Raw genomic sequence first — 16,898 nt, 5'->3', positions numbered from 1 at the left:
GGAGCAGAGGTGAGTGAGAGCACACACTGGAGGTCCGAGTGGTGTGAGAGTCTCTCGGATGGGGGCTTGTTTGGGTTGTTGCATTGTAAACAGCACACGAAAAGGGGCCTTAAGAGTATAAAGCATTAAAAACATTTTTTAAATATATTTCATTGATTTTTTTTACAGAGAAGAAGGGAGAAGGACAGAGAGTTAGAAATATTGATGAGAGAGACACATCAATTAGCTGCCTCCTGCACAGCCCCCACCAGGGATGTTCCCGCAACCAACGCACATGCCCTTGACTGGAATCGAACCTGGGATCCCTCAGTTTGCAGGCCAACATCTATCCTCTGAGCCAAACTGGCCAGGGCTTAAAAATTTTTTTCTCCTTCAGAATTTCTGGCATATTCTTGCTATACCCCAAAATCATGTAACCATAAAAATATACAGGCTAAAAATTAGTCTAACACAGCTCTGCTGTGGTTAAATAGCTATTTTCATGGACATTGGAAACATGACCGATAGTCCTATATTCCTTTAACAAATTTATACTCCTGATTCAGGTACTTTGTCTCCACTACAGTCATAGGAGTAAGTAGACTTGGGACAATATGTTGTGTGTCATTAAAGATGATGGGAGAGCAGTCAGGTAAAATTGTAATAGATATGAAAACGTGTGTGTGTGTGTGTGTAAATTGTGTATACATTTACATATTTTTAACACTTTCTATGTAATAGGGTCATGAGATTAGTGGAAACCAAGTGTCTTCATTCCATTAACTATTTCCCAGACTATTCTTACTCCTTCTAAAGTAAATTTAAGAGTTATCATTTTATATTTGAGGCACAGCTGGAATAACTTGAAGTTGACTTGTCTATTCAGAATCTTTAAGTTTTTAAAAACTTAAAAAACTTATTTTAAATGTCCCCACAAAAATCTCTGTATAGGCCTCTGAGGCTACAGAAAATACATCTATTTTATTTTTATTCTTTTCCATATTATTGTTATTTTATATTTTTATTAATTTCGGAGATGGAGGAAGAGATAGAAACATCAGTGATGAGAGAGAATCCTTGACTGGCTGCCTCCTGCATCGAGCTGTGTCCTGCATCGGGCATGTGTCCTGACGGGGAATCAAACTGTGACCTCCTGGTTCAAAGGTCAACACTCAACTACTGAGCCACACTGGCCAGCAGTAAATCTATTTTAGAGCCTCAGTGTAGTGGCTGTGCCCCTAATGTCATGTTACTGTTAATGGAATCTTTAGGTAAAAGATTTCCCATGTTGTTTTGATCTAAACTACTTACTGTGTCTCTTGGGGAGATTCCCAGGAAGGTTACTTTGTTTTGGCTGATTTTGAATCACAGTTGTCAAGTTGAGCTATTCACACTGGATCCTTATCTCTGGTCCATGTTCATATTAATAAGTTTTCTTCTAGGTTTTGGCAAACTTCTCAGAGCATTTGGGTATGCTGTGGGCTCATTAACTGTGTGTGCGTTTTTTGTTTTTGTTTTTTCTTTACATCTGTGGTGTCAATATGTTTGAAAGAGAAATAGCTTTGTGGCTTCAAGTGTTTCTCAAAACGAAATTCAGGATACCTCTAGCAGACCATCACAATAAGACATTCTGTGTCTATAGTGGTGCATACTTCCAACCCACTCATTCGAAATCTTGGATGGTTTCCCTCCCGCATTCGTACAGCAGTTGGGTTCTCAGGGACAAAGGGGGCTCTCAGTTATGGCTGTTCCTTGGCAGATTGTGCTCCAGCGCAGCTGAGGGTTCAGTGGTAGTAAATGGCAAAGGGTAGAGAGCAATGTGACTCTTAGTTCTTAGAAACAATCCTCTCCAGAACTGTATTAAAGAAATGCAGTTTCAGAGTAAATAGTCTGCTCTCATGGCCTGGGTTAAATGTGAGAGTGCAGCAAAGGATCTTGCTAGTGCTCAGAAGAAATGGGAACCTTTTACAAAAGTCACTGCCTGAGGGGAATTTACCCACCCTTAGAAACAAATCCTGGCTGTTTGTGGCTGAATGAGACCATAGTCCTTTGGAATTCATGTATTTCTAAACCCAAATGTTCCACTCTGTCTACAGCCTTAAAGATATGCTTTAATGTTCTTGATCACCTTACATGTTTTGTTTTTGCTTTTGTGTTTAAAGTTCCTGCACCTGGAACTTAGTTGATCCTATATACTCAAGTAATCTGTAGCAGTAATCATTACAACACAGTATCAAATGCCAAACTAAACATTACCATAAAATGTTACTTCATGCTTTTTTTTTTTTTTTAATAAGTTTTTATTTTTCATATTATTACAAATGTTCCTTCCCCCCCCACCATTGCTCTCCTCCACCAGGTTCCCACCCCACCCTCTGCCCTTTCCCCTCTCCCCATTGTACTCATCCATAGGTGCACAGTTTATGTTCAGTCTCTTCCCACTCCCCCCTCTCCCCTTTTCCCCAAGAATCGTCAGTTCACTCCCCTTCCATACCTCTGATTCTATTATATTCAACAGTTAATATTGTTCATCAGATTTTTTTAATTTCCTTGGTTTTTAGATTCACTTGTTGATAATTACGTATTTGTTGTTCATAATTTTTATCTTTGTTTACTTTCTCTTCTGAAAGAACCCCCTTCAGCAATTCATATAATTCTGGTTTGGTGGTGATGAACTCCTTTAGCTTTTTTTTATTAGTGAAGCTCTTTATCTGGCCTTTGATTCTGAGTGATAGCTTTGCTGGGTAGCTTATTTTTGGCTGTAGGTTCTTGCTATTCATCACCTTGAATATTTCTTGCCATTCCCTTCTGGCCTGCATGGTTTCTGTTGAGAAGTCAGCTGACAATCGTATAGGTGCTCCTTTATAAGTTACTACCTTCTTTGCTCTTGCTTCTTTTAGTATTCTCTCTTTATCTTTTGCTCTTGGAATTTTAATAATGATGTGTCTCGGTGTGGTCCTCTTTGGATTCCTTTTGTTTGGAGTTCTGTGCGCTTCCTGGACTTGTAAGTCAAATTCTTTCACCAGGTGGGGGAAGTTTTCTGTCACTATTTCTTTCAGTATGTTTTCGATATCTTGCTCTCTCTCATCTTCTGGGACCCCCATGATTCTGATGTTGGTTCGCTTGAAGTTGTCCCAGAGGTTTCTTACATTATCTTCAATTTTCTGGATTCTCTTGCCTTCTAGCTTCTGTGGAGGAGTGTCTTCTGGCTCTTTATGTTCCAAATCTTTGACTTGATTCTTGCGATCTTCCCTTCTGTTTTTAGGACTCTGTAGAATATTTTTTATTTCAGACAATGTATTCTTTATTTCTTGTTGATCCCTTATCATTTCTTGTTGATCTCTTTTCATATCCTCATAGGCCTTATCCATCTTTTCTAGGAAATTCTTGAAAAACCTTATAAGCGTAGATTTGAACTCTATATCCAGACGCTTTTTGTCCTCCATTTCTTTCGTTTGTGATCTATTTTGTTGCCGCATTTCGCAGTTACAGATGGGACGGGGTTTCAGGGTGGAGCCTGCAGCTTTGGCTTCCGTCAGCCCCGCCCTATGCGGGTCCTTCAGTGCTCGCTGCCGGCGCCTCTGAGAGAAAGGTGCCCTCGATTTTCGCCTGCTGCCAAACAGTCTATGCTCTCCCACATTGAGCCCGGTATTGGGGTTCAGTTCAGTTGGAAGTGGAGTTGGACGTGGCGTTCAGAGCAGTCTGGAGCCCCAGTCTCCTTCCCGTCAGGGCAATCCCGCGGCACAGCCGACCGTCCCTTCTCTGGGGGCAGTGTGTGCGCCTCCGGGACCTCCTTTCTCTGCTACCCCAGGGTTCCGACTTACAGCCCGGCTCCCTATGGCTGAGCCTGGTTCCCCGGGGTCTGGGGAACTGGGGTTCAGAGCAGTCGGGGGCCCAGCACAGTCGGAGTTTTATCTCCTTTCCGCTAGGGAACGCCCGCCAGGCACTCGGCCTCCCTCCTCTCCGGCTCCGACCTCTTCGCGTGCGCCGCGTGTCTCCGTACCTTGGGCTTTTACAGCTCCTCCGCGCTTCCTTCTGGTTTTCTCCTTGCTTCTTGTTGTAGGATTTCCAGTCAGTCGACTTTCCTGTAGTTCTGGGTAATGTCCATTTTATATTTTAGTTGTATTTTATTAAAATTGTTGTGTGCGGCTGCGGCTAGTTGCCTACCCGAGCAGCCATCTTGGATTCTCTACTTCATGCTTTTTAACATTAAAAAGAATAGTACCCTATACATTTTTCCATGAAAAAATTACATGGAGTTTATTCCTGCCTAATGAATCAATCCTAATGGGAACAAAAGCATATTTCAGGAAACTGTCAGTTCACCTTACATGTTTTAATAATTGCATAATTGTAAAGATTCAGTCCTCTATCCTAAGACCTTTAAAAGGTTTCCTTGCCGAAACCGGTTTGGCTCAGTGGACAGAGCGTCGGCCTGCAGATTGAAAGGTCCCAGGTTTGATTGCAGTCAAGGGCATGTACCTTGGTTGCGGGCACATCCCCAGTAGGAGGTGTGCAAGAGGCAGCTGGTTGATGATTCTCTCTCATCTATGTTTCTAACTCTCTGTCCCTCTTTCTTCCTCTCTGTAAAAAATCAATAAAATATATTTAAAAAAAAAAAAAAAAAAAGGTTTCCTGTTCTTTTATCTCCTCTTCTGGGGATCGATGAAAATAGCGGATACAAAATCTTTATGTGCTCTTAGGGACATTGCTACTGGAACCCCAAGGTTTTTTCTTGAGTCCACCTGCCTGTAAGCAGGTGGACTCAAGGAAAAAAATGCATGAGTAGGAGCTTTCAGTATACAAAGAAAAATAGTTTGCTGTTGTTTTTATTGATATCAGAGAGGAAGGGAGAAGTAGAAAGAGAGAGAAACATCAGTGATGAGAGAGAATCATTGATTGGCTGTCTCCTGCACGCCCCACACTGGGGATTGAGCCTGCAACCCTGGGCATGTGTCCTGACCGGGAATCAAATCATGACATCCTGGTTCATAGGTCAACGCTCAACCACCGAGCCAAGCCGGGCGGGTGAAATAAAGATAGTTTAATATTGATATGGAGAGCTAATGCTAAAGATCTGATGTTGTGTAGTTTACAGATTATATAGGGCAAAATCACAAAACACCATGGATTTAGGGGTTGGGGAGCTCACTGGTCAGAGAGGAAAGAGTAATGAATCATTTCTTCAGGTCTTGAGGACAGTTCTGAGGTTTCGGTCTTCTGAGAAAGTAACCAGGAGTCTTTCTACATTAAGGCTCAGGAACTGAAACATTACTTAGGTCAAGATGTTTTCTTTAGCTGGCAGAGGTCCAGACCGTGTGACCATGGTCCAGCTACTGTTTCCTGATTCCTGAGTGGTGGTGTTGAGGTTGCTGATTAGAGGGAAAGACTAGGTCTATGAGAGAGAGAGAGAGAGAGAATATGAATATATGTCCAGAGCTAGAATTTAAAACTAAATTTAATCTAAGTCATAAGGATCCTTAGTTTCAACATCAATATTTTCAAATAGAAGGTGGATTCTCCCCTCCGATAGTTCCCACAGAGCTAGATCTTGATGCTCTCAGTTTACAGTTACGCACATGCCTAGCACAAACACTGGGGGGGGACGCGGGAAGACCTGTATCACAAGTCGTCTGTTAGCCCCTTTCCGTTTAGGATGGAATTTGCTGTTCCCAAGTTAGGGTTCAGGATCCATTCTCTCCGAGCTTCTGAGAGCCCGTTAGAGACTCTCAGAAGTCTCCTCTTCCTGTTGCAGTTTAAGCCTCTGGCTCTGGTCTCCCAGACTAACCCAGGGGTGGCAGGTAGACTCTCTCTCATGTCTACTCGGGCATCCCCTGAAACAATGGCATTTAGAAGAATACCGAGTCTTCACACAAGGATGGGGAGGAAGAAGAGAATTGACACTAATTATTGCTGGTTAAAGGCTGTATTAAAAAACAAAACAAAAACAAAAAAACACAGGTTCTGGGCAGCTATAAAAGATGAACTTGCTTTGACTTTGTTTCTAGAAAAGTTGTACCACTCCGGAAGGGGAAAATTAATCTCAAATTTCATAGTATTTTAGTCGCATTATTTTGTGCACTGAGAGGTCACTGCACATCACCCAGGTCAAGAGTGTGTGAGCGGTCAGGGCCCTCCCTCTGATGTGCTGTTCAGTGCAAACCTAGTTGTGGGAGACCTGCTTGAGTGCATTAGCCAGTCAGCGCATAAAATTAGAATTACTGACTTGATGACAATTTAGAGCTATTTAGGAGAGGGGATTTAATAAAAAGGATTTAAGGAAAAAATATGGTAAATAGCTGGCATGTGAAATAATTTGCCTTTCATTTATAAATCATTCTCAAATAGTAAAGTGCCAATCAACCTAAAATTTACTGATTGATATGTACACTGAATTCTATTTTGTGGATTGAAAAATTTAAATTCTCCAAGTTGGTAGCATCCCAAGGTTCTTTCAGTGTCTGGGTCCTTTTAGACTGCTTGAATTGCTGCCATCCAGTTCCCTTTATGTGCTGAAATCATTTACCAATGTCATGAGACAATTACCTCAGCTCTTTCTTTGTGGAGGTTCTTTGTGTAAAACTATTACTCATTCATACGAATAAACACAATATAAAAACTGCAGCATACATTTTTCCCCTCTCAGCTTTTTCTGCACCCTGGTGGGCTTACCCAACACTGCATGAGGGTACCAGGATGGTCGAATAAATCACAGTATGACCCCAAAACACAGTAAGCAATTTCAGCTGGCTTGGATAGAGACTAAGCTTCAATTTAGAGGTCTAGTCTCACATACGGCCCCGCTTGGAAGTGCCTCTGGCAGTAATTCATAGCACCAGACAAGGAGAATGTTACCTCTGTGCTTCTCTGGCGGGTGGACAGATGGGATATTGCTACACTTTTAACATGCTTTAACAGCGCTTTATGGAATTACAGTGTGTGATGGTCTATAAAAGACTTTCAGGTACCTGTGGCTGTCCTGCCCCATTTGCTCCTCATAAGCGTCTGTAAGGCAGGAAGGCAGGTTTCTTTTCATTTCTTTTCTTTTCTTTTTAAGGTAGGACATTAAAATTTTATTCTGAAATTATCTCTGGCCACGACAATAAAATTTAACAAATAGTCACTGAACAGTCTTACTCCTGTCACCAGCTGTAGGCAGATTTCTTTAGAGATGAGGAAACAAGCAGGTTCAGGCACTTACCTCAGGTCAAACAGCAGTTAAGCCTCAAGAGAGTCTACTTGACTTTGTTTTTCACTCTACTAATGCCTCATGCTTGGGAAATCTTTCTTTACTTAATACAGTGGTCAGCAAACTCATTAGTCAACGGGGCCAGATATCAACAGTAAAACAATTGAAATTCCTTTTGAGAGCCGAAAACTGACTTCTGCACGTGGTCTTTTGTGGAAGAGCCACACTCAAGGGGCCAAAGAGCCGCATGTGGCTCACGAGCTGCAGTTTGCCGACCACTGACTTAATATGACATCCCACGATTAAGATAACAAGCCCCCCAGGTTTCCTCATGATCCCTTTGTAATCCCCTCTCCCCATCCTGGCGAGGTAACCACTGATCCTGTTTTCTATCACTACATTAGCCTGCATTTTCTAGGATTTTATATAAATAGAATCATACAGTTGTACTTCTTCACAGTTGCTTGGGGAAAAGGTTTGGCTTCTTTTACTCAGTGTAATTATTTTGAGATTCATTTACTTTGTGTGTATCAGTACTGTAGTTTATTCCTTTTTGTTGTTGATTAGTATCCCATCATATACATACACCACAATTTATCCATTCAGTTATTGATGGATACTTTGGTGGTTTCATTTTTGTTTTTTTTTTAATTTTTAATTGATTTCAGAGAGGAAGGGGTAGGGTGGGGCGGAAACATCAATGATGAGAGAAAATCATTGATTGGCTGTCTCCTACATGTCTCACACAGGGATTGAGTGCTGTAACCTGGGGACATTCTCTGACTAGGAATCAAACTGTGACCTCCTGGTTCATAGGTCAGTGCTCAACCACTGAGCCATGCCAGCTGGACTGTTTCCTGTTTTTAGTTATTAAAATAAATAAGATGTTCCTATGAACATCTATGTACAAGTCCTTGTATAGGTTAGCTTTCATTTATCAGGAGTGGAGAGGCTATGGTAGGTGTTTAAATTCAACCTATAAATTAGATTTATTAATTAATAAACACTTTTAGATATAATAAATATATTTTCCATTAAGAAGAGGGAAGTCATGTCCACACATGGGTAAAGACTGAAAGTGCTACAGTGGTTAAGAACAGTTAGTAAACTCGGCTTTTCTTTCCTTAGAATGTATGCTTTCTAATTGGCTATAAATGGAGGTTAGGCTTCCATTGATCAGTATTAAATGATGCTGTGTTAAAGTCATATCAGTTATAAACTGAAGGGCAAACTGTATTTTCAAAATTGTCTTGTGTTGTGTAGATGTACTCATCATATACAAGAGCTTAGCTAAGGGACTTTAGTTATAACAGATAAACATTTGTGAGTTCATGTTCAACCAGAGCAGAATCAATGGGGAAATGATAGTTTTGTTTCTATTAATATTCATTTAATCGTCCCTGAATTTCTACAAATTCATTGCATTTAATCTAACCTGAATTTCTACAAATTCATTGCAATTTTCTGTGTGATAGTTAAATAAATATCCTATACAATAAAAGGCTAATATGCAAATCAACTCAACAGTGCAATGACTGGTCACTATGATACACACTGACTACCAGGGGGCAGATGCTCAATGTAGGAGCTGCCCCCTGGTGGTCAGTGTGCTTCCACTGGATGAGCGCTGCTCAGCCAGAAATTGGGCTCAGTGCAGGGGTGGTGGTGGGAGCCTCTCCCGCCTCCGCAGCAGCACTAAGGATATCTTACTGCCGTGGGGAGCTGGCCTAAGCTGGCAGCTGGACATCCCCAAGGGCTCTCAGACTGCAAGAGGGCACAGGGCAGATTGAGGGCCCCCCACCCCACCCAAGTGCAGGAATTTCTTGCCCTGGGGCTCTAGTATAAATATACTTTAATTGACTTTTAGAGAGATTGGAAAGGGAACGGGGAGGGAGAGAGAAACATCAGTCAGCTGCCTCCTGCATGCCCCCTACTGGGGATTAAGCCCAAACCCCGAGCATGTGCCCTGACATGGAATCAAACCAGCAAATCTTTCCGTGCAGGGGACAGTGCTCAACCAACTGAGCAACACCAGCCAGGGCAACGTATAAGAATTAAAGGAGCTCATTTTTATTTTTAAAAAGATACAGTCTCAGAGAAGTGCTTACATTTTGTGTGATCTTAAAACACAATCAACTTTAAACTTTGCCCGGCCAGTTTCTTGAGGTAACATAGGGTGGGTTATTCTGGGAGGAAAGAAGACCTAATGTTTATTTTCCACCTGCTATTGTGCTGTCACTGCTGGGCTGCTTTCTGGACACGGACTCACTTCATTGGCCTGCCACTGCAGTTAGCATGAAAGCCAGTTCCCTTAGCACGTCTTCTCCTGACCTTAGCAACCCCGTGCTGTTCACTTGTCCGCCATCATCTTTCTTCACTAACGATTTTGCTTCCTGTGCTTCAGCTGGTCTAATTTCATTCAGATCTTCAAATGTGCCTATTTTCTGTCCCTTCCCAGCTTCCCCTCTACCCACACTTCTTTCTCCTCAACCTTATGCTTCTCCTAACTAATTGCTCATCTTTTTATATCAAACTAGTGAAGTGCTTAGTAGTAGTTATTGAATGGCTGAACAAACAGCCAGGTTTCTCAGATGGGTAATCTTGTGATTACCCACATCACGAAGGCAGTAAGGGGTGGGCCCCAGGGGTCCCACGGAAGACAGACACCGGAACCATGCTTTCCCCACCACACTCTGCCACGCTGCCCACAGTCATGGCCTCTAAACACTCTGAGGAGGACTTCGAGCGATGAGGAAATTGAATTGAAACAATATACCTAATTACATAATTGATTCAATATAGAAACATAATGAAGCCAGTTTTCCATAAACTTAATCATGAAAAACTGCCTTTACTATCTTTTGAAAATCGGGTTATTCTGATTTTAGACATATACAGATTAAAATAAATGATTCAAGGAAGATAGCCTGCGTATCTAGTGGAGTTTATGGGATATATTATCTATACCCTAAAAATACTTTACTCTAAGGGCCAGGTTCACCTGTCCCAGGCTCCCTCAACCCCCTTCTTTAGCATATTTGCAAAGATAGAAATCTCTCTCCCAAGGTACAGCTAAAATGTTAGGATAATTTCTGGAAATTATGCAAAAGGCTTTCCTTAAAACATGGCAGATGCTATTACTTTTCTTTTATTTTCCTTTAATCCTCCTCCTTTTGCATTGTAGATCTCTCTGCCCTTTAAAGAACCTCATTGTCTATCCCTTTGAGGTCTGGTCACTGTCTACCTCTCAGTCTCACTGGTGCCCCTTACCTCTTCAAAGTCTTTGCTCCATTTATAGAAGTCCTTGACATCCCCATCTGGGATTGGTGCCCGGGAGTGAAACCCTTGCTTACCCTATTCCTTAGCATCTGTTGTATTCCTGTGAAACAGTCTGGGGTTGTGTGTTTCTCTGTACTAGACTGTAACCCTTTTTAGTCCCCTTCCTGTCTCATAAGAACTCATACATCTCAGGATCCCCGGAACCTGATATAGTTCCTGGCATATGTAATGATTATGTAGTACATTAAAAAAAAAAAAAAACCATACACACAAAACAAAACAAATCTTGGATCTCATATCTCCTTCAATATGAGGTAGTAATTTGGAAGTAGTCCAGAGCAGAAAGCAAGGATAAACTTTCTCTTGCAGAATTTGACTTCTAGATTAAATTAGTCTTTTGTGGTTTAAATTTCCATTGTTGGTACTTACAATGTTATCTGTTTAGTTCTTTGAGCCAAAGTAGAACATGGACCTACAGGTTCACCCGAATTATAGGAAAGAATTCAACAGGACTAATCACAGAACATTTAATTTTTTAAAAAATGAATGGAATTCAATTTGCAGGCCATAAATTATAACCCCTAAAGCCATTTAAAGGGTTTGTCTCACATCAGACCCAGTGCCCCTTAATTTGTGTGCCTCCTCAGCTTGGAGCCCTGGAACAAACCCTGACTTGGCTGTCCTATATTTGGTTGATTTTTTTTTTTTCTCTCCTTTTCATATGCTTTTCTAATTTAGGCCTTATTTTCCTGAAGTCAGGGCCAGGCTAAATACAGACCTCAGTGAAGTTCTCACAGTTCTTCTCTGAGAATTAAGAAGAGAAATACAGATCAGTGCCCTCTCCTGTCATGTTTGAAAAGCTTACCTGTGCCTAATGGCCAGCTATCTTTTGCGCTGAAACCATGAATGCTTTCAGGCTAAGCATTATTTCTTATTCCACATCAGTTCCCCAGCCTCTCACTGACACTTAAGTCGTTGTTAATTAAAATAAGTTTTTATATCTTCCTATCAATATTATTTCCTTTTAAGTAAACATTAATTAATAAGTACTTGTTGAAATCAATGTAGCATCTGATCACAGGGTTCTATAAATTAAGAGATTGAGGATGATATATAAGCACTTCAGAATTATTTGAATATAAGTAAGATGAGCCAAAGAACTTAGGTATTGATTAAACTCAGATCAGAAAAACAGTGAAGTTTAAATGTTCTAAATGGATTTTTAAAAAATAACTTAAAGTTACCTGTAGATTTAGACTTAGTTTTGCAGTCTTTTGTGTGAAACCACAGCCAGCGTGGCCTCAGGTTCAAAGACTTGGAGAAGGGCAAATTAATGCACAAGACAAGAAATATAAATTTGGAAATTATGGGGGAAGCCAGGGAAAGCTTAGCTGTAGTAGCCAAGTTCCACTGAGTCTTCGTTCCCATCTGCTTTTATTTGCTAGAATACACAATTGCTTTTTAGGTATGCAAACAGCTATCAATGGTAATGTTTAGTAACTGTAAGATTATCAGGTTGGGGGGGTGTGCTTTAGGCCTTTGAGTCAGCAGTAGGTAATAAAATGCAAATATTCACCCTGTGAATATCAAAGAGCCCAATTCAGCCTTCTGACCAGACTTGTAGCATTTATATTAATTACTGTTGATCTTGGTTCTCAGCACTTTGTTCCATAGACCTTTCCTTGTGATTCTGGAGAAGCTTGACATATTAGTTTACCTTGAGAATGCGAATGTTTTGCTGGTGTCAAAATTGAATGTGTGATCAATGAGCAAGAAGTGAAAGGTCTCTGTTCTAGGCAGGATCGAGAACAACTTTTTTTCTAATTCCACACAGACACGTCTTCGGCCTCCGAGGATGAGGGCTCTCTGAGACGCCAAGCTGCGCTCTCTGCTGCCTTACAGAGCTTACAGAATGCAGAGTCCTGGATCAACCGTTCCATTCAGGGATCGTCCACTTCTTCATCTGCATCTTCTACGCTGTCCCATGGAGAGGTCAAAGGAACCAGTGGGTCTCTAGCTGATGTATTTGCCAATACTCGAATAGGTAGGAGCTGGGTCTATCCAAGAAGCCCAAATTATTGTCACATCTGGCTCCCAGTATCCAGAAAAGTTTTTGATTTGTATTAGGTTTTTCAGAGTGGCCTAAAAAGTAGAATCAGAAAGAACATGACAGTTAAGCAAATGAATGAAACACCAGCAATACATTTGTCTGCATTTTTGGTGCAAAATATTCCCCACCTGAAGCCATAGCTATTTCCATAAGCAATACTCAGGCTGCAAGATATAACACCAGTCTTAGCGAGGGTTTATCCTATTGAAGAATATTCCATCTGATCAAAGGTGCTAAAATACTAACATCTTAGATTTTCCCCAGGATTATTGTTTACGTTCTCTCAAACCAAAAACATTAAACCTGAGCAAATTCTGTACTAAGACAATTTCAGTGAGGCCCTTTTGTCTTTAGCATAAAGACTGGATTTATTGTCCTTGCTGCTGTGTTATTGCTACAACTAGAGTGTGCAGCCCGAGAATGGGACTCTGTGGGCTGCTACGTGTTGCCTCTGCACCCGTATGGTGTGTATGTAGCTTCTGCTTGGCTCTGCTTTATGTTCTTTTGTGTGTGTTTCTAAAGAGTTTGTGACAACTGCAAATAAAGATACAACTCAGTTCTCTGCTTTTGCTTAATTGGTTGGTACACACACTAAGTGATGTATATGAACATCAGATCATGTGCCTGTTATACTTTTCTCTTTTTTCTAGACAATCAATTACATGTTGGTGTCTTCATTTTCTTATCAGTGACCTTTTATATCACCTTATTTATATTGTTATTTAATTTTTCAAAGTCTAAGAGGAAATTTATTTAGAAAGTTACAGAGGGGAAAGAAAAGGTCCTTGGAGCTTAGGAGCGAGAAAAGTAAAGGTAACGGGCCAGGGGAGGAGCGGGGGAGGGGACAGGTGTGGGTCTCTCCCAGGAGGGAGATTGCACTTGTATTCTTTTATTAATTAAAAAGGAAAACTTGGGAAAGTTTTCATTCAAGCCAATAACTTCTAACGACAATAGCCACCTTGGGGGTGATTGACTACATTTAAAAGCCAAGGCCAATAGCACTGATTTGTCCTGCACTCTTAACCCTGTCCCGTCACTCCCTGAACCTCCTAAGGCAGCTACAGGTGAGCATGCTCACCGCCTCTTCTCTTTGGAAGAGGCCGCAAAAGTCATGGTGGGTCAGGTTTTATTTTCAGATTGGTCTAAAAGAGAGCAGTTTTATCTAACATTATTGCCTTTTGCATGTTTTAAAAGAAGTAATTAATGATTCTGATAGAAAAATGTGAAAGTACTGATAAAAATAATTTATAAACCTACTTTCCATAGATAACACCTTAATGTTATCACTATTTTATATCCTTTTAGACTTTATTTGCATATAAATATGTAGGTTTTATTTTTATTAAAATGAAATTACACTAAACATAACATTCATAACCAGCTTTTCTTATCACAAACATCTATTATATCATTAATATAGAATTATACTATTATTTTTTTATGGTTTCAAAATATGCCACTGTATGGCCATGTCCTGGTTTATTTAGCCATTCCCCAATTTTGGACATTTAAGTATTATGCATTTTTTTTGCTATTATAAAAACTGTTGGGATAAACATTTATGAACACAAAACTTTGTGCATTTGTCTGATTATTTCTTTAGTATGTATTTCTATAAGTGGAATTGTTGAGTCAAATAAAAATGCAGGTTTTTAAAACTTGTTACCACACTATCCTACAGAAGAGATATACTGCCATATATTTGTGCCAGTACTATATTTATTTATTATTTATTTATAGTTTGTACTATATTTAAAACTTTAAAAACTATTAAACTAGTAATTACAGACTTTTAGAACATAGAGATCTTACTTTCAAATTGATTTTAGAAATTGTTCATATTATGATTTTTCCCCTTTTTATTGTTTTGAGTGGCTTTTTATTATTCTTGTGAATTGTATATTTTCTAATTTCATTTTTTTACTTCTCCAGATGTTTTCTTCTTCTACTTTTTTTGTAACACATCCCCGTTGAATGTCTCTCTTCCAATTTATGTCATTCAGTTCCTTTATATTAAGAATCTATACATGAAGCAAAGTACAGTAACACTAACCATGCTTAGAGCAAGGGAAGAACCTGGTCTGTGTATATAGATCCAAGTTGCCTATGGGTCGATTAATAAAAATTAAAAGAAGACCTCTCTGTTTTCTTCAACTGGAAACTTGAATGATCTGACCCATTCTCAAGATACTATTTCTGTCTTGAATAGAAAAAGAAATATTACAGATAAACCAACATAAACATGAAGAAATGCTTAACAGACTAGAATACTAGTAACTATATAATCATACTCACTTGGTTTCATTTTGAAGTCATTTGTAATTTTTATTTTCTTTAGGATTATTTTTAATATTGGTTTTCTACTAGTCTTTCTACATAGAAAAGAGTGTTTTTGAGAAACATTTGTTAGAGGATTTGATCTTACTAAGGCTACTCGAGTTTTTTAAACTAATTTTGGAAAGCTCATAAGCTCTGGCTTACCCTGTTGCTCTCTCATTATATCTTGCTAGTAGAACTTGATTCCAATGGTTGTTTTACAAGAGCTCATTCCCATAGTTTTCTTCCTTGCTAAAAAGCAAACCAAAACAAACAAACAAAAAAAGATTTAAAAATTCTTTATTTTACTGCTAATGTAATATAATTCTAAATTTTGTTTTCTCCCCTCTTAGAGAATTTTTCTGCTCCCCCTGATGTCACTACAACTACCTCTTCATCATCATCATCTTCCTCAATACGCCCAGCAAATATTGATCTGCCCCCCTCCGGGATAGTTAAAGGCATGCACAAAGGATCCAACAGGTCCAGCCTTATGGATACAGCTGATGGTAGGGAGTTCTGATGGGGTAGAAATCCAGTAACACAAGTCATCTTGAGCATGCTCTTTCAGCCGCCTGCACTGTGGCCGCACTGACATTTGTTCAGACTTAGTCTGTACTTTCAGAAGATACTTTGAACAAAAAATTGAATATGTAAAAAGAAAAGAATGCTATAAGAGAAAAGGGAGATTAAGTGACATCATTAAGCAATATATTAATAATAGCACCGTATTTATTCTCTGTTGTCAAAACTTGTCATGGACATATTTATATTTATTTGTCCCAGTTGAAATAGGATGAGACTGTGGGAAAAGGCCAAAAATCATTAGAAATAAAAGCTTCTAAGAAAATTGATGAACTAAAATATCCCTGAAATCAATTAATTTTAACTTACCATTTTTTTCCCTTATAGGTGTTCCTGTCAGTAGCAGAGTATCCACAAAAATCCAACAACTTCTCAACACTCTGAAACGACCCAAAAGGCCTCCCTTAAAAGAATTTTTTGTGGATGACTCTGAAGAAATTGTGGAAGGTAGTAGTAATAGTACCATAAACAAACATTTCTTAAGCGATTACTACATGTCAGGCTTTAAGGATGAGCAAGGCATCATTTTGGGTTAAACAACTTCATAGTTTTCTGCTCTTTTCCCCTAAGGATCATTTATATTTTAGATCTCAGATGAAAAATAGGGCAGGAGGGCAGGAGAAAAAAGGAAAGAGATAACTATGGAGTATTGAACTATCCTTGAAAATATGCTCTTTGAAATTTGGAACTTTGCCAGATACATTATTTGAAAAACTAGAAGCCCAGTGCATAAAAATTCATGCACTGGATGGGGGGATTCCCTCAGCCCGCTCTGCCCCCTCTCATAGGTTGGGAACCCTCAGGGGCAGGAGATGACCCAGCGATCAGGGGAAGGCAAGGTCCCCATTACACCTCTGCTGCTGCCACTGCTGGCAGTGCAAGACTTGGCTGGCCCTGGTTATCTGAGTCTCGGGGTAGCCACCAACTGAGGCTTGCCTGCACCTCAGGCAGGCCCTGGGCAGCTGGGAGACTGAGAGGACTGGGCGTTGCCATCTTTGAGGGTGTGGCAGTCAATTAGTATATTTGCTCCTTATTGCCTATGGCATCGCCATTTTGTGAGGGTGTGATGGTCAATTAACATATTTCCTCTTTATTGGATAGGATTATTTATATTTGGCATTATCCTAAAATACTGATGTCATACTCAAAAGTTTGCCCAATCTTTTTGATATAACAGACCTTTTTGTTAAATCAGCCAGTCAACACATATACTAGTATATGACTGCTTTCTTTAAGATAACATGGTAGGCTAGCTGGTGTGGCTCAGTGGTTGAGCATCAACCCATGAACCAGGAAGTGATGGTTCAATTCCCAGTTAGGGCACATGCCTGGGTTGCAGACTTGATTCTCACTAGGGGGTGTGCAGGAGGCAGCTAACCAATGGTTCTCTCTCATCATTGTTGTTTGTTTCTCTTTCCCTCTCCCTTCCTTTCTTTAAAG

General features: G+C 40.0%; 1 protein-coding gene across 3 annotated transcripts in view; it reads left to right on the top strand.

Annotated features, from left to right (window-relative positions):
- Positions 1-16,898, top strand: part of DIP2B (disco interacting protein 2 homolog B) — a 212,302-nt gene that overhangs the window by 126,102 nt on the left and 69,302 nt on the right. The window contains exons 5-7 of one of the 3 annotated variants that reach the window (XM_084877351.1): positions 12,282-12,491; positions 15,227-15,382; positions 15,786-15,908. In XM_084877351.1, coding sequence (XP_084733477.1) covers positions 12,282-12,491; positions 15,227-15,382; positions 15,786-15,908 — 489 coding nt within the window. The remainder of the gene's footprint in view (positions 1-12,281; positions 12,492-15,226; positions 15,383-15,785; positions 15,909-16,898) is intronic. The other 2 variants (XM_084877349.1, XM_084877350.1) reach the window with 2 other exon arrangements.

Source organism: Pipistrellus hanaki (genome assembly GCF_964339955.1).
Source record: "Pipistrellus hanaki genome assembly, chromosome: 3".
Taxonomy (NCBI): Eukaryota; Metazoa; Chordata; class Mammalia; order Chiroptera; family Vespertilionidae; genus Pipistrellus; species Pipistrellus hanaki.
The sequence above is the reverse complement of the archived record's forward strand: the minus strand, read 5'-3'. Positions and strand labels throughout refer to the sequence as shown.